The following is a 21,389-nucleotide window of genomic DNA, read 5'->3' on the forward strand; positions in this document are numbered from 1 at the left end:
GAGCAGCCCAGTTCCGGGCGAGAAACTGCCCCCCCGCCCTGCGGCGGGCTGGGCCGAGGGCCGGACAGACCGGGAGAGCGCTGGGTGCGGGCGGCGCAGTCAGCATCGCAGCTCTTCATTCCGAGCGCTCTCCTGTCAGGACGCAGCCAGTCGTTTGTACTTGGGGCTCACAGGCGCAGTGGTACGCGCGCACCCCCCGCCGGCACCCAGACCCCTTCCCTAATGCTGGGGTGCATGAGGAGGAGTGTGGCCAGCAGGTCGAGGGAGGTTCTCCTCCCCCTCTACTGTGCCCTGGTGAGGCCCCATCTGGAGTACTGTGTCCAGTTCTGGGCTCCCCAGTTCAAGAAAGATGAGGAGCTACTGGAGAGAGTCCAGCGGAGGTCTACGAGGATGGTGAGGGGACTGGAGCATCTCTCCTACGAGGAGAGGCTGAGGGAGCTTGGGCTTGTTCAGCCTGGAGAAGAGAAGGCTGGGAGGGGCCCTAATAAATGCTTATAAATATCTGCAGGGTGGGTGTCAGGAGGATGGGGCCAAGCTCTTTTCAGTGGTGCCCAGTGACAGGACAAGGGGCAATGGGCACAAACTGAGGCACAGGAAGTTCCAGCTGAACATGAGGAAGAACTTCTTCCCTCTGAGGGTGACAGAGCACTGGAACAGGCTCTCCAGGGAGGTTGTGGAGTCTCCTTCTCTGGCAAGCCCCACCTGGACGCGGTGCTGTGCAGCCTGCTGTAGGTGACCCTGCTTCGGCAGGGGGGTTGGACTGGGTGACCCACAGAGGTCCCTTCAAACCCCGAACATTCTGTGATTCCCCACGGCCCCGGGGACCCTCTGTCCAGCAGGTCCGACTCCCTTGGCGCGCAGTCACGACAGTCACAAGGACAAAACGGTGCTTTCAAGACTGCTCACACTGAACATACCCACCACTGACTCCATGCATATGTTGATAATTATTTTTTTTTTAGCTGCTCTGTGGAAATAATCTCACTGTTCGCTTTCAGAAACACGTTGGAAAAACACCAGCACTGCAGATCTTTGAAAGCTACTGTCAAATAATTAGAAATTTGTCATTAGGACTTGGCCTTATGCTTACTTTCACAGCACCAAGTTTCAGCCGCATGGGCTTCTATTTCCAGTGCCGATTTCCAGCAAATCAAGATATTTCCTTGCTGGAGAACTCCTCTTGCTTGGCATTCCTGCTCCCCTTACTTCTCTGTGCCTGGATCTCCCCTCTCATAACCTCAGCTGACGGACACTCCTCACACCCGCTTGGAACCTGCCGCATTACCTGGCAACGCTGAGGTTTTGCAAAATGAAGTCAGCACGTCCTTACAGCTGACACCCCACCAAGCACTTCACCCTCCCTCTCCCCCTGCCCCCCGGAGCTCAGGGCGCTGCTGCAGCGCCGGTCGCAGCTCCGAAGCCAGCTCCAAGCCAGCAGCAGCCAGCGAGTGGCTCATCTCAGGCGCGTGGGCCGGAGAGCACATCGCTGCGGTGGCCCCGCAGGGACAGAGGTGCCAGGCCCACGCTGGTGCTCCTGGCGGGGCAGCCTCCGGGCCCCCCAAGAACCCCATCGATGGGTGCCGACACAGCACTTCCCTCTCGGAAAAGGAGACCAGGAATTCAAGCTGAGGTTTCAGATGTTGTCCACATTAAAACAGGAACACTCTCTGCAATATACGCACCCATTCCAGCCCGTGCCACACCGTGGAAAGACAAGACATCTTTCTCACTGCAAAAAAAAAAAACATTTTTCTATCTGGAAGGAACAGATTATCTACCTTACTCTGGCAGAGCAGGCAAAAAAAAGTGTCCCTGCTGCCAGAGTGTCTTGGAACAGGACCGTGGAGATGCCGAGTTTAACACTATGTAACAGGATAAACAGAGCAGGTGAGTTTGAGCGCTATGTTCCATGCCTGCAGACAAACAAAAAACCCCCACCCCAACAAAAAGGCCACACAGCCCCCAAAAGCACACCCGCCCCCAAACAAGGCACACAACACACTGCAGAAAGAAGCAGGCATCAAGCAACGGCTTTCCTGCGGGACGGGGATAAGCAGACGTTGGAATCACTCAGAAGTTTGCAGTTCATTAGGAAGTAGAAGTATTTGTAATGTGTTAAACCACTATTGCTTATTTTCTCTCCAAAGCTAGTCACTTTCAGGTATAAATAAATATTTTTTTCTGGTCCAGTTTTACCATGTGGAGGAAGCCAGCAGTATGAACAGAAAATAAGCTCTATGCATAGGTTACAGGCTTGCTTTTTGTACAATTTTCAGCAATGTATTTTTTTCCTTTTTGCAAATATATGGGTAAACACTGTATCGATCATTTTCTATGGCAATGAACGAACAGCGCAGAAAAATAATCGGATACTGTGGCTCCTGTACAGCTACGTGGATGAGGAAACGCTGAACGACCAAAGGTCAGTACATTCTCTTAATCCTGCGCAAATTCCAATAAAAACCCACAAAAAGTTCTGCTTTCTTGAGTTTAATTGGAGCTTTATTACTCAAGCTGTGACTTCAGCCTTCACCTTCAGCAATTTGCAAAGAGGAGGCACACAAGAAAGGTTACAACACTTAATGGAAGGGAATCCCTACCGAACAGGGGGGAAGGTGGCATCGCCAAGGCAGAACGGGGAGCGCGAATTTGTTCTCAAGTCTCATGTGAAGACTCCTGGAAAAGGCTGATTACTTGAAAGATATCAAGGAAATAAATTTAGGAAGCAGAACCTGGGATTAAGGTGAGCTGGAACCAGAAAGAGACAAACACCAATGGCAAAATGCAGATAAACCAAGCAGAGCAAATCCAGAAAGAACCCAAACAGTAACAGAGGCTGAATGAATAAATAAAGTCCCTAGGATTAAACCAGATTCATGCTGCCACTCAGCTTCTTCAACAGACATATAAAGCTGTAACTGACTGTGGCGTGGTGGCTTCAGCCTCTGCTCCCCTGAAGCCACTGTCCAACCAGGTAGAAAAATAAAGGTCTAATTCGCTGGAAATTCTTTCATTTACAAAATTAATGGAATAGGGTTTGTTTTATGCTTCCGTGTCAACTTCCGATTTATCTTCGACTCCATTCTGCTCATCTTTCATTTCTGCATCTTCAGTGTGGGCGGTTTGAAGAGTAGCAGCTGACTAAATAGAGACACAAAGAAAATATGTACCTTTGTTACACAAAGTTGCTAGCATTTGCAAACAATACCACAAACATTATTTGACTCTTATCACTAGGATACCTCGTCTCCCTGCAAGACTGAATTAAGATATTAGGACCTTCAGCAGAGAGAAAACAAAAATGTCTCTGAACTTTTTTTCACACCTCTAAGAAACCAGAACCTTTTTAAAGGAGGCTGAGAAATAATACTGGTGTTAGATGGTTATGATTCATAACATGGTGTGTACATGCTTGCCACGTAACGCTCTAAGAAAGTGTTCTCCCACAAACTGGAATTCGTTTAGGAAGCTTCTGCACAGAACTTTCATCCTGCTTCAATTTCAACGTGATTCAATTTCAGCAATTCCCGTCCAGGCTGGGGGTGGGGGCAGGGTACGAGGCACACCTTGACTCCAGATAGGAAGAAATAAATATCTTTGTTGGACAACTGGTTTCATGAAGCGTGACTCCACAACAGTCATCTGTATGTGCTTTGTAAGAGCTCAGCAGGAAGAAAATTTGATCCGACAAGGTGGCTGCTCTCAGAGCCCTCTCCTTGCTGTACCTCCCAGTCCACATAGAAAGGTGTGGAAGGCAGAGCACCACGTGGTAAGGGTCTGAGGTCAGTTTTTACAAAAGGACATTACCAGCACATCCTGACCTTGCAATAGTTTTCAAACACAGTAAAGGGAGACAGAAATGCCTTGTCCTGCTCATCTCAAAAGATACTGCAATGAAACTGCTATTCCACCTGCCAGCCTAGCACCCTGAACCATCTGGTTTATTATGAGGTTTGACGAGAACCAGACAAGAATCAAGCAAGGATGTAAGCGTGCACTGTTGGGGGGGAGGGGGGGGTGGCACTGGAGGGGAAAAAGGGGACAGAATCCTTAAACTACCATGTTACATCAACTTAGCTGCAACAGAAAACCACAGCCAAAGAGCATCCAGGCATCAAAGGTCAACTTTTCATCCTTAGAAGAGTTCTGTGAAGCACACGTGTCAAAGTCTCATCTCCACAGAATATCTGTTAGCTAGCACCTGTTTATCAGGTGATAAAACATCCTGACCTTTAAAAATTCACAATTTACATATGTGAACTACTCAAAATCTTGAAAAGAACTAGTGATGCAAGGTGGCTGTCAAACTTCAACAGCCTGTAAGATACGATGTCAGGAATTTCAGACCTATAGTCCAAGCTGCCTTCTTAGCAACCAGAAGACATATGGTAAACAAACCCTCTCCTCCAGAATTCTTCAGTTTCTCCATAACCACTAACAGAGAAACTGTTGGAACTAGAGTGAAACAACATGATAAATGAATTAACAGGAAAGAATGTTTTCTTGCAAGAGAAGTCCCCAAGACTGACCTGGGGAGTAAGCATCCTTTGTTTGCAGTTCCATGTTCCAGCAATGCCTTTTCATATAAAACCACACCAATCTGAAGCAGGCCAGATGGCTCCGAGAAAAAACAATGTGTACACATGCACATTCCCAAGACCACCTAACTATTGAAAAGAATGAACCGGGCCAACAGCACCCTTGGCCTGCATCAGGAATAGTGCAGCCAGCAGGACTAGGGAGGTGACTGTCCCTTTGTATCCAGCACCGCTGAGGCCGCACCTCGAACACTGTGTTCCATTTTGGGCCCCCTCAGTACAAGACACTGATGGGCCGGAGAGCGTCCAAAGAGCAACGAAGCTGGTGAAGGGTCTAGAACACAAGCGGCTGAGCGAGCTGGGATTGTGTAGTCTGCAGAAAAGGAGGCTGAGGGGAGTCCTCACCACTCTCTACAACTACCCGAAACGGGGCTGTAGCGAGGTGGGTGGCAACCTCTTCTGCCAAGTAGCAGTAGATGAGAGGAAACGACCTCAAGTTGTACCAGGGGAGGTTTACACTGGGTATTAGGAAAAATTTCTTCACCAAAAGGGTTATCCAGCATTGGAGCAGGCTGCCCAGGGAAGTAGTTGAGCCACCATCCGTGGAGGGATTTAAAAGATGTACAGACGTGGTTCTTAGGGACACGGTTTAGTGGTGGACTTGGCAGTGTTAGGTTGACGGTTGGACTTTATGATCTTAAGGGTCTTTTCCAACCTAAATGATTCTATGAGCTGATTCTACCTACAGTAGATGGTAAAACTGGAACCAAGTGCCATGTCTTTGCAGTATCCCAAACAGTCTGCCATGCAGAGACTGCGAGTCTGCCTTTTGCCAAGAATACAACTCCACCAACTGTCTTAGGGGCTGAGGTGTGCATTCTGAAAAGCACCAAGGCAGCCCTTTCATGCTTTTAGCAGGTAGAGCTTGTTTCAGCAATCCACTCCTGTCCGAACAGCGGATCTTGCTGTGTCCCACACCTGGTGGAGGAAGCCAGATTCCCAGCAGCTGCACTAGCTGTAAGGAACCAGCACAGCAGAGCCTGACAGCTGGAAATGAAAACCTGCAATTTCAAATGTGAAGGTGTCCAACAGTGAAATAATTCTAGTTTAGTCGCTGTATCTTTATCTTCCTGAGATTCTTCATTAAAGCCTACCAGAAATTAAGGTACTGCGTGGCTATACATGACAATTTCTAAAAGGACAAAACACTTTCTTCCAGGCTCCAACAAGCAAGGACTGTTAACATCGGGCTGCTCTAGCCAGACACGTTAACTATGTGGACAATGACATTTTCCTTGCAGAATCAGTGGGGAATATCTGCATTTATGTGTTTGTTTACACTCCTCCATGAGAAGCAGAACCAAATCCACAGAACTACTGCTACTCTTTGGAGAGAGAGAAAAAACCCAAACCACCCACAATCAAAAAGCCACAAACAGAACAGCCTGCCCAACCAACCATCCAGTTGGGGGTGACTGCCCTATGCTTACTGTATCACTACTTTAGCAGAGTGATGAAGAATGGAATACATCCCCCACTGTCTCTGGGAGATAACCTGATTTCAGATATATCTCATTTTCAGAGATTGGGGGAGGGGGAGAAAAACTGAGGTTTGTGAAGTATTTTGTATAGGAAATTGTCAGCTGACAGTCTGAGATGGCTCAGTTGTCAGCATACACACATTGGTGGACGGCAGGCCACTGGACAGACTCCCTGGCACAGTTAACTGACATAGTGGTATCTGACAATTTTTTAGATTCTCCATGCATATTCTGCGAAGGTGGACACAAAGATCTGAGAACATAACCTCACAAGGTGCAAGCTTCTGTACTCCCCAATGCTACTGAGAAAATCTGAGCTCAATATAAATCCCAGATTTGTCTTTGAAGCTATAGGTTTGCCTAGCCCTTCTGGACCATCAGATTTAAGAAAAACAAATGGAACATTTTCTTACGATATGTGATTCTCACCAGTAACTTTGGCTGTTTCTTGCCAGCTTATACACCCTTGTTATAACCAGTATTCAAATATTGCCATTGTTAACTGAACTTGTAGTCACTAAAACTCTAGTGAAAGCTCAGCAGGAAAAGCATCCATACAGTACAATCATGGATCTTCTTAGAGTGAATTCTGACACTTAACAGTAAAGCTGTGACACTTGAGATGGAGAGCACCAACCGCATCTTGTTAATGTCTCCATGAGAAGCAAGATGGTGCTCAGCACCATCTGTACAACAGACATAGGGTCTCAGTAGAGGGGCCCACCCAGGCACCAGAACAGACTGTTCTTTAGAATGGTCAGTTCAAGGAGAATAGGCACTTTTTTTTAGTTCTTAAACATTAGCATGTTTGCATCTCAACTCTTCAATAGCTTTCCGATTAACACTGGTTTGTTCCAAATCAGCCGAAATAAGTAAAAGCATTCTGTGTGATGCTTGCTACTGCCAGTCGTCTTGTTCAAACAAGATGGCCTAACCATTTTGACTGCTGGCTGTTTCCACTTTTTTCCCCCAGAGGAAACTACCTGAGTGGTCTCCCATGATGTTTATCTGTACTAAGAAGTAAGCTGACTACCTAGAACACTATTCCTTGTCTAATGTACACCACCACCTCTTTATGTCTTCTGGAGTAGCATTAGTTACCTTCAAGTCTTTGTCTGCAAGCCTTTGGAACATGTTGGCATACATCTTTTTCTCTTTCTCATGCTGCTCCCGTATTTTTTGCTGGCAAGTTACCAGTTGCACTTTTGCAGCTTTGTTGCTTGGATAAAGTTGTATCACTTTTTGGAAATCTCCCCGGGCCAATTCAAAGTCATTGACAGCCAAGTGCGCTTCTCCACGCCGGAAAAGGCCTTTTTCATTGTTGCTATCCAATTCCAGTGCCTGCATTAAAAAAACAAACCAAAACCACATTCCAGAATTTTTTAAGTAATATGCACTCAGAACACCAGAGACTGCTAGAAACTGTACCTTCTGATGCAGATTTGAGGCTTGTCAGGGCTTACTAATAGAGTGAGTTGAACACAGTAGAAGTGACTACAGAGGACTACATATAGTAGGTTATTTTATAGAGAACCAGCAAGTCTAAGATTTAGTCCTGGCTCTATTTCAGCTCTTTGAAGGACCTTTGCCAACATGGCTACCTTCACATCTCCAGTATTTCTAATTTCTAAATACTTGAACATTCTCAATGTAACCGCAAGTCAGTAAGAGATATTCAAAGGACAGTAACTATGAGAATAACCTGTTGGGTCTTTTTATGTTATGTATTCAGTACTACCCAACTGTCAGATAATCAGAAAGGCCAAACACCACATGGCCTGGTATCCCTCAAATTGTTAAAGCAAGAGATAAACTGTCAGATTGCTTGTGCAGCTGGAGAATAAACAAACCCTTACTACCTTGTTGCAGTTCTCCAAAGCCTGGGAGTACTCCTTCAGCTTAAGATGGCACATAGCTAGATTCAGGTGGGCAGCAAGCCTCAAGCTTTTGGCTTTCGTATCCTCCTCATCGGAGAGTCCCGATTCATGCTCCAGCCATGACACAATCTTCTTATACTGTAATGCTGCCCGTTTGTACTTCCCCTCCTGTAAACAAGACACTTCAGTTATCACACAGCTCATCACAGTAACTTTTATCTCCCTCTTGCCCCTCCTGCTTACCTTGAGCAATAGATCTGAAAAGAATTAATGCAATCAGAAAATAACTTCTATCATCAAAAATATACTACTTCTGAAAGCTATTCCTGCATAGGATCAGAAAATCTTTAGGAATACCTACTGGTTCGCCAACTAAAGCTAGGGGCATAGGCCAGCACTGATACTTCACACTCAACTCCCATCTTATATTCAACTTTTGATACAAACATTGAAGACAGGCATTTTCGAAACAGCACAAATACCGCTGTGTTACAAAGATAATGGGACAGTCTGCCTTCAGCTGGTCCAATTGTTTGAAACAGCTTCTCCACACGTCTCTACCCAAATGAATGCTGTTCATTCACAGCACTGTCGCACAGCAGGAACTTAACTGTAACTTTGCTACTATTTAATGTATGCTCCAAAGCTATCTGTAGGTACAGCAAACAGCTCTGACAGAGAGAAGTAACACCCTGTAGTGTTAGTTCTTTGGATATTCCCACTATAAGGCTTTTTTCTGTTTTCTTAAAGACACCTTCCCTTCCAGTCCTCCCTGTAAAATTCTCACAGAGAATACCAGGAACACCAATCTGAAAAGACAGAAGCTGCAATCATCATTATCAGCTCATGACATGGACTAAGAAATGCTATTATTACTTGGGGACTGTACTTTACCTTGAAGTACTGAGTGCCTCTCTCCTTCACAATGGAGCTTTGTTCCAGCTTCTCATCTGTGTTCATTTCCCAAGACTCCTTGGCCTACTCAAACAGGAACAGTTCAAGTCAATGACAAAACGTCTCAGGAAACCAAGTGGATATTCCACTTGCCACTAACAGTATGGTAGAGAGAGGTTTGACAAAGCAGAGTTTTGCACTGCCAGCGGAAACTGGGCTAGAGCAGGAGAGACACCGACGTCAAGAGACAGGGATACAGTAAGAATGAGCACAATTTCAGCCAAGAACTCCCAGCGTGTCATCATCTCTGACAACAGTGGCTTCGCTATTTCAGCTCAACATTCAAGGATTCCATTGTCCTTGTTTCAGCTGCACTCACACTTCCTCCCCCACGTCCCAATCTCTTTGGGACTTCATCTCTCATTCCTACCTTTTCAAAGCTTTTGAGTTTCACTTCATACTGTAGCTCTGCATCTGGAGGGATCTGAAATTTCTCCTTCCCAGCACTTCCAAAACCATAGCTGTAAGAATGGGGAAACAAGTTAAAAAAAAAGTTCCAAAACTACCCAGGTAGCTATATTTGCGACGTAGGAAGCTGAAGACAAAAAACCTCCATGCAAACCTGGGATGCCTATACAATATTATTACAAGACATAAAGGCTTGAAGAATTCTGGGTACTATTCTAAAATTAGTAAGCAAAAGGCAGAAGAAAGCTGGAGAAACCTGGGGTTAATTTCATTAATCTCTAGGTTACCAGATCCTACTCTTTTTCTTAAAGCTTATGTGAAGGAAAAGCAAGTTATCTATCCATCAAGGAAAAAAAAAACCAACACTTTAAAGTTATACACTTCTTGCTTTATATTCATGGTCCGAATGTTTCCTTCAGAGCACCTAATTTTAGTACTGTTCTCAGAAAAGCAAAGACAACAATAAACACAGAGATTAAAGTGAACAGCTGTACACCTAACATACTGTCTGCCAGGTGGTAAACAGTAAATGCCTATAGAAAGGTTCTGTGCTGCAACTCCAGTAAGAAGCCACGTATTAGCAGGAAACTCCTCAAGATCAGATTGCTCTGCTCTTCTTCTCCCATCAGGTTCAGTTCCAGTTTAAAAAACGTAAAATAAAAACTGAAATTAATTAAACTTTAATGGAAACAATCAGTGCAAACTCCACTTGTTTCATGTGTGTTCTCACTGTAAAGAGAATATTCTGCTTATAACCAAGACTGCTTAAAGTTACAATATTGGGCAGTCCAAGACTGCCCAAGACTGCTTATATCCAAGACCGCTTAAGGTTACAATACTGGGCAGTCGTGTCTCAGTTAGCTGTTCTTAGTCTCAGAGTTTTTGTAACGGTCCAAGGGTTGGATATAACTTTGCCTTGCATCTCACTGGAATCTTCAAAGTCTTTTCAGAAGACAGTAATTTGGGTTGGCAGGGACCTTTAAAGGTCATCTAGTCCAATTCCCTTCAGTGAGCAGGGACATCTACCACTAAAGCAGACTGCTCAGAGCCCCATCACGCCTGACCCTGGAGAATCTACCACCTCTCTGGGCAACCTGTTCCAGTGTCTCACCACCCTCACTCTAAAGAATTTCTTCCTTATATCCAGTCTAAATCTACTGTCTTTCAGTTTAAATACATTGCCCCTTGTCCTATCTCTCCATGCCCTTGTAAATAAAAAGTTCCTCTCCAGCTTTCTTGTAGGCCCCCTTTAAGTACTGGAAGGCTGCTATAAGGTCTTCTGGGAGCCTTCTCTTCTCGAGGCTCAACAACCCCAACTCCGCCAGCCTGTCCTCACAGGAGAGGTGCTCCAGCCCTCTGTTCATTTTTGTGGCACTCCTCTGGACCTGTTCCAACAGGTCCACGTCTTTCCTGTCCTGAGGGGGTCCAGAGCTGGACACAGGACTCCAGTGAACATTTTCTGCTGACAAATGATTTCTGGTACTCTTTACTAACCACATCACCTAAGGACTAGCTAGCTGGTCACATCAGGCTGCTCAGAAGGCTCGTCGGCTCTTTTCCTATTCTGAGGCGGTTCTTCGGGTATCTTTATACCCACTACTGTACAGTAAGCACTGTTTCATTAAGAGGGACCACAGAAATTAAGTTACAGAAAGCAAGAGTATTTTTTTAATATTCACTGCGACCAACACTACAGAGACTAAGGTAAATTTCTTTTGGAGCACTACTACTTCACAACAAAGTGGCAAAGCGATCTTAGCTTCATACTTCTCATACATCAAACATTTGGGGCTGATCAAGATTTTACTACAGCACTGAAAAAAATCTGAAAGGCATTATAACAAAACACTTAATTCTTGCCAGATGCTTAGTATAAGCCTTTCAAAAGTATCAAAAGATCAGAAACAGCTTACTTGGGTTTGAGATAGAACACAGATTCCTCTGATTTCTCCATTTTTTGAATTGCTTTCTCCAGACCATGAGGAAGATCATAGTTGTCACCTTCTCCGATTTCAAACCGCAATTCCCGCCTGTCAAAAACACGATCTCCACATCGGCCTTCAAGCTGGACTGGTAAACAAAACAGAGCAAGCCAGAGAAAAATCAGAAGACATCTAAGGGGCAGGTTGCACAGGTAATACAGAGTGCGCCAAAGCCTCCTCCTGAACAGTCTTTTCTCTTCTAACAGCTACCTATGCATGGTGGATACTGGTGGCAAACATAACTTCTACTGTTAAATGTAATAAACCCTATTTTTTTGTTCATCTGTGGGGGGTGTGAGTCCCCCCCTCAAGTGCCAGAACTACTTCCCCTCCTGCTCCTCAGCAAATGGCAATACTTTATTAGACTCATCTACCTTTTGCAATCAGATTAGCACTTTATCAGATTCGGTACTTGTGGAGAACACAGCTGCTGCTGGAAAACGTAAACCTCACTAGAAATAAGCGAATGAAAGCTTACTCAAGGTTGCTAAGTTACTTGGTAAAGGAAAGAGAAGCCATACATTCCTCTCTCTCAAGGCAAGGAGTTGTAGACTGAGAAAAAGGTTCTACCCTCCCAAATAGTAAACCCATTTACTGTTTATGTAACATACTTACTCTCTACAAGCGCACCCTCGTTGGGCTTGGAGTAGCCTTCCCCTTTTTTACGGATTCTTCGGATGATGCCACCATCTTCATCATCAGTGAGGTCCTCCCCCTTGAACTCAAAAAGTTCTATCTGTGGAGGGAAGCAAAGTCTTATATTTATTCTCATCACATCCATTCAGTAATTCACAGCATTTGTTCTCCAGAGATCTTTGAAACTGCTGCTCTTCAGGAAGCCACTATCTTGGTTAATGTCCTATAAGATATCAGATAGCCAAGGCTATGAAGATGCTGTATTCAGTAGATACTGGATGGAAACCTACTGAAGAGTTTCAGACTGTATTTGGGCCTTTACGGCTTTTTTCACCAGCAATCTTGATCTCCCAATACTACACATTAGCTCCTTTAATTGAAAGGACTGTGAGCCTGGCTTCTGGATAAAGCTTACATGAGACACAATGCTCAGGGACTACTGCAAAAAAAAAAAGATTCTACTGGCTTTTTTAACATTAGTTTTTGGGCTTGAGGTTTTGTTTGTTATTTCTAACAAGAGCGAAAATACCTTTTGAACACATTAAGCCAGGAAGAATTTGCTCTCAGCTGCCACTTCACAGTGCTACCACACTGATCACCACCTGTCACACCCTCTTGCTCTACAGTTGGGCAGAATCAGCAGTACTGTCAGTGCATCCAAGGGCTGGGGAAGTTTGTAAGCAACCAAGGACAAAAGGAGCAGGAAAACTAAATATAAAGATGCAATCCTTATCCTGAAGTCCTGATTACACCCTTAATTCTATCTATGGTCAAATTCAGGTCAACTTTAAAGTGCTTGGAATGAAGCCCAAACCGATTCCAAACGCTTGTCCTGCAATATTAAAACAAATTCAAGACTATCTTTTCAGACTTCAGCTATTCCCCATCTGTTTCTTCATCCTCCTACTCTTGTGCCACAGGACAATAGTTTCAAAACTTCTGTGTCGTTCTCCCTTGCATGCCTGAACAGAGTTAAGTGTTCTCTTTTTATGCTTGTTACATTTTCCCCCTCTAGTCTTGCCTTGTCAGTGTACTGTGGGATCACTTCAGAAAAACATTATTTCCAGAACAATGACAAAACAACAAAACTATGATCTGGCCCACCCTTAATCTAAACTTGCTGCTGCAACAGATTGTTGAGAACTTTTAAGAGCTGGTGTTAATGTAGGAGGTAACCATCCATCTTTAATCTTCACACGCCCTACCAAGTCTCTAGCACAAGCCAGTCTAAACAATATTAATTTTAGTAAGTACCTCCTATTTAAAAAAAAAAAAAAAAAAAAAAAAGGAGAGTTCAGGGCTAAAGCCGTGGTGGTTCATGACACTGGACTTCCTATACCTGGAATGCAAAAGGAATTGAATATTCACCAGCACAAGGAGTATTTCCACTTTTGATTCTGATGGATACCCAACAACAAATAATATTCTGGTCTTTCTCTTCAGCCTGTCTGAAACAAGCCAAGTCTTTCCAGAACATCCCACAGATGACCATACACAATTCCTCTTTTTTTCTTTTTATCCGAACAACAGTATTCTATTGAAGAATCTATCTATTTCTATTGCTCAGCAAAAGCAATCATGAGGAAAGAAAAAAACCCCAAGAAAACACAAACCATAACACATTCATTATTTAGGTCACAAACAAATGCTGAAGCGGTGATGACACAGCTACAAAATCTTTTAATCTAAGTTTTAGAGGGTCCTTTTTAAGGCAACTCGTACAGAATTTTGGCATGGTGACGGCACTTGCAAAGGAACCGTGCTGACATTATTCTAAATAACAAAAAAGAAACACAGACTGAAGAAAGTGGAAACTTAAAGAGATTTTAAGTGCCTGAGAGTCATACTAGCCAGAAATCACTCCTACCCAACAAAACTTAGTGAAACTTTCTGGATCTAAGTTCCACCCTCCACCCATTCATATCGCACCCAACACTGCTTATTTGTTGTAGCCAGTCATCTGTAGGCCATTTTGTTAGGGAAGCACAAAACCATCGTAGGCAGCTTTAGTGCTTTTCTTTTTTCCTCCATTTTCTCCTCTAACATTACCACTCAGGCAGGCATTAGGGGATATAGAGGACCATGAATGAAGCATGACTTTTATCTAAACAGTACCTAGAAGATGGAGAGGTCAGACTGGAATCATTAAGAAAAACTAGTGGGAAGTGAATAATCTGGATGACTGTATCAGACTCAGTAGTACCCTGACTAAACAAATCCCACCTTGCAGTTAGTGCTTTTATTTACCAGAAGGTTAGGGATTATCTCTTGTTGCAGGACAACGATGTAGCATGCTGCATACTACTACTAAGCCCTTAAGAATGCTTTATTATGCTGCCAGAGTAGAAGCTATTGAGCTTTGAGACACTGTGTACGGACAGTACAAAGCAGAGAAGCTGAACATCTTCAGTAATTGCTGCACTGAAGTTCTGTTTGCTTTTCCTTTCCCTCAACCAAAACGAAGTGAGCGGAAAAAGGTGGAGGAGTAGGGGGAAAAAAAAAACACCCACACACTGGAGTTTGCATTTGAATCATCAGGTTGGGACACACTAAATATGCATCAGTGTTTTTATCTCCCCATTCAGTCCTGCCCCATATTACACTTATCACTTGCATTTGTGCAAAGCACACAGCACTCCAGCATGCGGAGTTTGATCCAATATAAGCAAGCCATGAGTACCTTCAGATTTATATATAAAAAACCTGCTGTTTAAGAACAGCTTTACAATACATTATTTTTCAACAGTCAACTGCAGAAATAACAGCATTAATTTTGATGTACTTGAAATGAGTAAGTTCTCACCCCTTTGTGGCCTGGGATACTACCTGGAAGGAGGTTGTATTGAGGCGGGTGTTGGTCTCTTCTCCCCAGTAACCAGCGATAGGACCAGAGGCAATGGCCTCAAGCTGCGTCAGGGGAGGTTCGGGTCGGATATTAGGAAAAATTTCTTTACTGAAAGAGTGGTCAGGCACTGGAACAGGCTGCGCAGGGAAGTGGTGGAGTCACCATCCCTGGAGGTGTTCAAAAAATGTGTAGATGTGGCACTTCAGGACACGGTTTAGTAGACATGGTGGTGCTGGGTTGACGGTTGGACTTCATGATCTTAGAGGTCTTTTCCAACCTTAATGATTCTATTCCTCTATGTTTTTATATGGGATAGTTATCTCTTTTCTCTCCCAAATATCTTGAAAAATTGTGTTAACATTGCACAGAAAACAAAAAAAAGTACAAAAAATGTATTACTGAGGACATTATAAAGTTTTCAACAACAGAAAGAGCAATTAATGTTTAACGTAAGTATCATCACTTTGAGTCTTATGAAGCGGAAAGAGGATTAAAGATTTCATTTTTTCAACTACTTCAGATCTGCCACTGTGACAGCCTGCCCTCCCAACCTGCACTCTGCTACAGTGAATCATCCCATAACTGTAAAATTAAAACTATGAACACTGGAAAACATTCAAGTATTTTAAAAAACTCCAAAATAAGGGAACCTGAGCCACTGCAGATCAGCTGCAGCCAGACTAGAACTCTACGCTTTGCCCACACTATCCTAACTGACCATATTTTTCTCTTTAGAAAACCTAACATTCCTGTTTTGAAAGGCTATTACATCACACATTTTCTGCAGTGAAGTAGTGTTTTTGTCTGCCTTTCAAGCGTACAGTTTTAGTGACCATCTGTCACTTACCTCAAAAATCAGTGTGGCGTTGGGAGGTATCTTTGGGGGGCTCCCAGCTGAGCCATAGGCGTATTCTGGTTTACACGTAATCCGACAGATTTCGCCAACCTTCATAGTGGCCACAGCAATGTCCCATGCTTTGATCACCTCACCTATGCAAGTCAAATTTCAATCACATGATTGCTAGGCATACATGAAGGGCATGATCAGCTGTGAAGCTGAGTATCATCAGTTTCAGTACACAAAAGCTAAGACAGAGCAGAAATACTGAAAGACTTGTGCTCACTCTGATTTATCTACATCAGTTTTAACCCTAATTAAATTATACAGTTACCTGGGGAGCCAAATATAGCTAAATTTCTTCATTCTAGGTGTAGTGATTCTTTTCCTCCCCTTACTTCCTCGTCCATAGAGAATACAAGTCATCTGAACACAGACACGGGCTGAAGTGCTTGGCACAATCTCAAGTGCGAGGAAATAACAATAAACTCTTCGAAGAGGAAGGTCTTAGGGTGAGAGATTGCCTGCTCATATTTTGAAAACAATCCAAAACAACAGCCTTTTCTCTCTGTACTTTATCAGTTGGCAAAGAGCAGCACGAGTGGTAACTAAAAGTTACATCCACTTGCAACAGCAAGGGGGAGGAAAGTAGGGAGAAGTAGTATTCCTTCTCAAGTCAGAAATGAACAGAAGCTGGAACCTCAAGTAACAAAATGCTATCTCTTACTCAAGCTCTGCTACTTGCTGCTCCATTCAACTCGACCAAGCAGCCTTTCTATTAGTCTGGTATTAATAGGTACACTTAGTGTCATCTCAAATTTCAGTACACTGCAGAATTTATCTCCCAAATAAAAAAGCAGCAAGTATGCACCTGCCAGCGAAAAAACTCAGATTGAGTACTAAGATTTGCTGGAACAAGGATGTTTGGATTTTTGCATTCAGAAAATGAAGGCTTTTGATAAGGAAGAAATGCACTGCTTTAAGATTCATATTTGGATTAATTGGGGACCTTAGGGGAAAAGGGAGTATGTTTCATCATGCTGCAGCTGACAGCTGCCTCTGTGCACCCTGTCCCAGTATCTGGTCACAATTAAGTACTCCTGAATCTGAGTCTTTGCCAAAAAAACGATCAATGAAATGCACATTCTGGCTATTTAACTACCCCTTATCACTACGCTTCTGGGCAAATTTGCTCCCCTGGAGCGCTTTGTCTGCAGCCTGTAAATTCTTCAGCAGGCCTCATCAAGGGGCTACACAGTTCTCCCATTCAGAACAATCTCAAAAGCCACTCTGATTGGGCCACTCTAAGAGAATAAACCCTTAAGCCCTGAAAACAAGTTTAAATAGCAACTTTAACATGCAAAGGAGCCACGCATGCAAGGAAATCCCATCTCAATTATTACCATAACTGATCAATGCCAAACAAAAGATATTACCTTTCCCCAAGTCAAATGAAAATTTGTCTCTTCTGTCCAGACTGGAGTCAAATTTTGTGCCATCAAGGAGCCATCCTGTGTAATGGACAATCACTTTATCGCCTATCATCGGAGACTCTGTCCCACTGCCTTCTCTCTTGACAACCTGAGAAAAACAGTAAGCAACATTAAGACGACGACAACTAAGCCTGCCAACTGGACATTAATTCCATTTACTTAGATGCACGCCTTATCATCTGCAGTAGATAAAGGATCTGCAGGTTTACTTCAGTTATCTGGATATTGATTTCTCTGTTCTGTCTACAGATTAGCAGTGTGGCCAATGCAGGAGCCTCAAGATGGCTCTGCTGTGATATGAGAATTTAATTGGCAACAATTGGCACCAGCTTACAGATCTCTGCATCTATAGTTAGCAATGTCACTTACCCGTCCTCAACAAGATATGAAATGTTCTGCAAACTTCATCAGGTAAAGCATTAGGCAGGGGTGGGTTTTATTTTGGTTTGTTTTTTTTTGTTGTTGTTTTGTTTTCTTTATTCAAGTACTTTCCTCACCACCACTCTATCATTACCCCTGAGTTCAGTGTTCTAAGCAAAGCATTTAAACAAGAAAACCAGCTGGTTCTTTCCATGCAAAGTCTATTCCAACGTGTAATCCGAGACTACTGGAGTTAAACCAGACAGTTTAACACACGTTAACAGAATCTCGCCCCAACACAGCCAACATAGTAACACTTAGGAATTACTGTATTGTATTAATTTTGACTCCCCACAATTCTGACACAGATTGCCAGCACCCTGATTTCATGTACAGCTGCAAGGATTGGATTTTCTTCCCAAGAGGTTCCCCAGCCTAGCTAGCAAGACCACTGTAACTAAACATACACTATACAAAAAGCAAGATCGGCCAATCTCTCTGATGTTCATTTGAAATGTATATAAAAATAGAGAACTACTAACACATCTCATAGGGCAAGGATCTGAAGCCTTGCCCATAACAGGATTCCTGAAGTTCAAATCTGAGTTTTCTCCAATACGGTTTGAAACCATCTAGCTCTGAGCCAAAGCTCTACATTACTTTAGGTAGGCAAAAGGCAACCAGTGGAGGACCCCGTTTGCTTGCACGTACAGAGACCTGGAAAACCTGCTGTTCATACAAGAGCAATATTTATTCAAGGGCAGTTATACAGAAGTATGGACTCATATCCTTTCCTCTAAAGAAAAGCTACAAAAAGCTTCTACACCAATCTTGTTTTTCACTGAAGGAAGCAGCCCCTTGGGAGAATCCTTCCTGAATTTCCACTTCCTGCAGCTGGTCACTGTCAATCTCCTACTTTGCCTCCCATCATCCTTGTAACTGACTATACGATTGAAATGCCAGCACCCTCCACGCAAAGCCAAGGCAACGTGGACAGCTTCTGCTAATAAGCTGAAAGCACCTCACTGAATGCAGAGAAGGGGGAAAAAACCCCACAAAACAAAAACCCCAGAAAAAACTACTACCTGCTCAGTTTCCTATGCAGAGGATGCTCAGTGTGAAAAGGGATGCCTGACCTCACACTGCACACCATCCCCTGACCCTGCACCACCTCAGTGCTGCAGCAGCTATCAGCATTACAGAGCTGATCTACTGGTTTCTCCTCCAAGGCAGGCAAAAATTTGAGCAACCACTCTCACCAAGATAAGGAAACAGAGACATATGAAAATAATGTGAACCTGGTAATCAACCTAAACTACATCCTGCTTAGATATATATAAGAAAGTGGATCCATACTAGTAATTTTAAAGCAGCCAATCCAAAGTCACTTTGAAATAACAACTGCATTTAATGGAAATTTACTAAGCTTTTCTAAACGTTTGTACCATTTTTTTCCAAAAATCTTGTAGTGTCATATCCAGTTATCCAACATGAAAGTCACGAAGATCTCATTTTCGGTATTTATACAACATTATTCTTTTGCATTTATTCATTCTCTAGAGACTCGTTTCACTTTTTTCATATACTCAATATGGCAACCCTATTTTCCATAAGGCTTACATTTCCCTTTCAGATGGAGAAACAAAATTTTTCTGTTCATATTGTGATTGCAAGCATTTCTAACTCTAAATTTGAATACTTACACTAGAAATAGCATAAGAACAGTCAGCAATACCAGGTAAAAACCCCTGGATACCATTCTGACACAAAGCTAATGAACAAATAAAAAACCTCTCCTGGAATCAGTGCAACGATAGTTGTATAAAACTGGTGTTGGTTAGTTCAGAGTGAGACCCTCAACTTGAACAGGTGTATTCTGCAGCCTGGCAATTGCTAGAAAAACAAAATCCGCGAAGGCAGGACTTCACGACCTCTACGGTGTTTTTCCTTCCCGATTCACAATCTCTTTTTAAAAAGGTGGGGTTTGGTTTTTTTTTTTTTTAAATAACCGGCTGCTGCTTCTCCATCAATCAAAAGGTGGGTACCGCATGGAGCGGGCAGATGCTCACTGCCTTCTGCCATGCTCGGGGACCTGGGATGCAGGAGGCTCGGGGGCAGCTTGCCAGGCAGCCGCGCAGGCGAGAGCCCACCCGACACCGCGCTACGTGCGAAAAACAGAAGCCCCCGCCAAGGCCCGTTACGGGCGGCAGGGGAAGGCAGAGCACAGAAGCCAACCGCACGTCTTCGCTCCGGCCCCTGACAGCCCTCCGGGACTGAAGACGGAGCCTCCAAGAAAAAACAACAAACAAACGAACCAGAATTCGAAGCCAGCAGGCTCTGAAGGTTAAAAATAGAGTTTTGCCTTTGCGGCGGTGCCGCCGCTTTCCTTCGTCCCAGCACCGCAACGCTGGCGCTTCGCTGCGATCCAAGGAAGCGCTCCCGGTGAGCGGGGAAGTTTTTAAGAGAGATTACAGAAGTTTCTAGAGATACGGAAATAGGAAATACCTGACAGAGGCGGTCAGTGCACAGCCCCCCCCGATACAAACCCCGCGGCCAGCACCGCCGCGCTCCCGCGGGCGGGAGGTGAGGCGCTGCCCCGCGCCCCGCCGCGGCACCATCTTAAGCTCCCAGCCCCGAACACGTGCTGCGGGGCTGGGGGGGGGGGCGCGGGCCCAGACACCCCCCCCCCCCCCCCCCCCCCATAAAACAAGCCGCAGCCTGCGGGCCGGGCGGGGAGCCCCCCCCCCCCCCCCGCATTCCCGGCGGATCGCCCCGACCGGGGGATGGGGGGGACGACACAGGACCGCGGAGCTGCCGGCAGCCCCGCGCCGCCGCCGCGTGGGAGCCCCCGCGGGCGCGCGGCGCGTGCGCGGCTGAGGCGGCTTCCCGCCCTCCCCGCGCGCCACCGCTCGCGTTTAATCGCCGGGGGACAGCGCGAGCGCGGCCTTGTCCCCTTCCCCTCAGGGGGACGAAACGGGGCCCGGCGCGGGCGCAGAGACCGCTCGCAGGCGTGGAGGGACCGGGAGCCTCCCCCCCCCCCCCCCCCCGCCGGCGTGCGGACCCCTCCCCAGCGGCCTCCGAGTCGGGAGGGGGGGGAACGGGACACGGGGACGCGGCACGGCCGCCCGCAGCCGCCAGGTACCTTGAGGACGCCCTCATCCCGCTTGGGGGTGATGTCCGCCCCCTCCAAGGGAGCCCCGTCCGCTTTCATCTCCTCCGCCGTCATCCCGCCTGCCGCTGCCACCGCTGCGTAGGGAAGGGCCGCCTGGCCGGGGCTCGGGCGATGGGGGTCGCCGCCGGGCTGGGGCTGCCGCCTGGCTGCGGCTCCGAGCGGCGCGGGCGGGGGCTGGGCGCTGCGCGCCTCCTTCCCTGCTGCCTTCGCCGCAGCGCCGGCCCCCGGTCGGCGGGGAGGAGGGAGGGGAGGGGAAGGGGAGGGACCGAGAAGTTTCTAGAGAGGCGGCCGGGCTGCCGCAAAGCGCCCGGCCGTGCCAGGGGCTGGGGTGAAAGTGCGCGTCGCCCCGGGGGACGGAGACGCCATCGCCGGTGGGGCGGGGTTAGAAACCGGGTGCTTGAACGCAACCCGGCTCGTTACCCGGGGCCGGGGGGAGCGGCCGATGTGCTCAGGGCACCGGGCGTAAGCTCTGGGGCTTGCCCGAACGGCGTCTGTACAAACCGCGCCGGCTGCAGGCTGCTTGTGGCCGAATAATTTGCGCCTTCCAGTGATGTAAAACCAGGCCAGCACCTCGCCCGTCATTTCGGGTAGAAATAAATGACTGCAGCCGAAGCGCTCAGCCCGTCCAGCCGCCGGCTGCGGGGTCGCCCCGCCCGCCTCAAGGAGCGCCGGCGCCTTCCCGGCCCTTCCTGAACTTTCCTCCCCGCTCTCCCCTCCCGCTTTCCCGACGGGCCCCGGGCTCGGG

General features: G+C 45.9%; 2 protein-coding genes across 3 annotated transcripts in view; one reads left to right on the plus strand and one right to left on the minus strand.

Moving 5' to 3' along the window:
- Positions 1-2,474: 2,474 nt before the first annotated feature.
- FKBP4 (FKBP prolyl isomerase 4) lies at positions 2,475-20,854 on the minus strand. Its single transcript, XM_075441154.1, has 10 exons — positions 20,615-20,854; positions 17,056-17,200; positions 15,629-15,771; positions 11,916-12,036; positions 11,232-11,388; positions 9,281-9,371; positions 8,851-8,934; positions 7,939-8,124; positions 7,181-7,420; positions 2,475-3,141 (listed from the first exon to the last, which is right to left on the minus strand). Exons 1-10 carry the CDS (start codon positions 20,696-20,698, stop codon positions 3,043-3,045), a joined length of 1,350 nt encoding a protein of 449 aa, XP_075297269.1. The 5' UTR covers positions 20,699-20,854; the 3' UTR covers positions 2,475-3,042.
- Positions 20,508-21,389, plus strand: part of TCAF2 (TRPM8 channel associated factor 2) — a 29,375-nt gene continuing 28,493 nt past the window's right edge. The window contains exon 1 of one of the 2 annotated variants that reach the window (XM_075441139.1): positions 20,508-20,610. The gene's annotated coding sequence lies outside the window, so the exon portion shown is untranslated. The remainder of the gene's footprint in view (positions 20,611-21,389) is intronic. The other variant, XM_075441117.1, reaches the window with a different exon arrangement.

This window comes from Opisthocomus hoazin, chromosome 1 (assembly GCF_030867145.1).
Source record: "Opisthocomus hoazin isolate bOpiHoa1 chromosome 1, bOpiHoa1.hap1, whole genome shotgun sequence".
NCBI classification, from domain to species: Eukaryota; Metazoa; Chordata; class Aves; order Opisthocomiformes; family Opisthocomidae; genus Opisthocomus; species Opisthocomus hoazin.

What these genes read in the sequence shown, in the direction of transcription:
- FKBP4 (XM_075441154.1), bottom strand. Translation starts at nt 20,698, where the DNA reads ATGACGGCGGAGGAGATGAAAGCGGACGGGGCTCCCTTGGAGGGGGCG. An exon ending in GGGATGAGGGCGTCCTCAAG is followed by an intron (nt 17,201 to 20,614) that starts GTACCTGGCGGC and finishes TGTTTTTCTCAG; the next exon opens with GTTGTCAAGAGAGAAGGCAG. An exon ending in CTTTGGAGAACTGCAACAAG is followed by an intron (nt 7,421 to 7,938) that starts GTAGTAAGGGTT and finishes TTTTTAATGCAG; the next exon opens with GCACTGGAATTGGATAGCAA.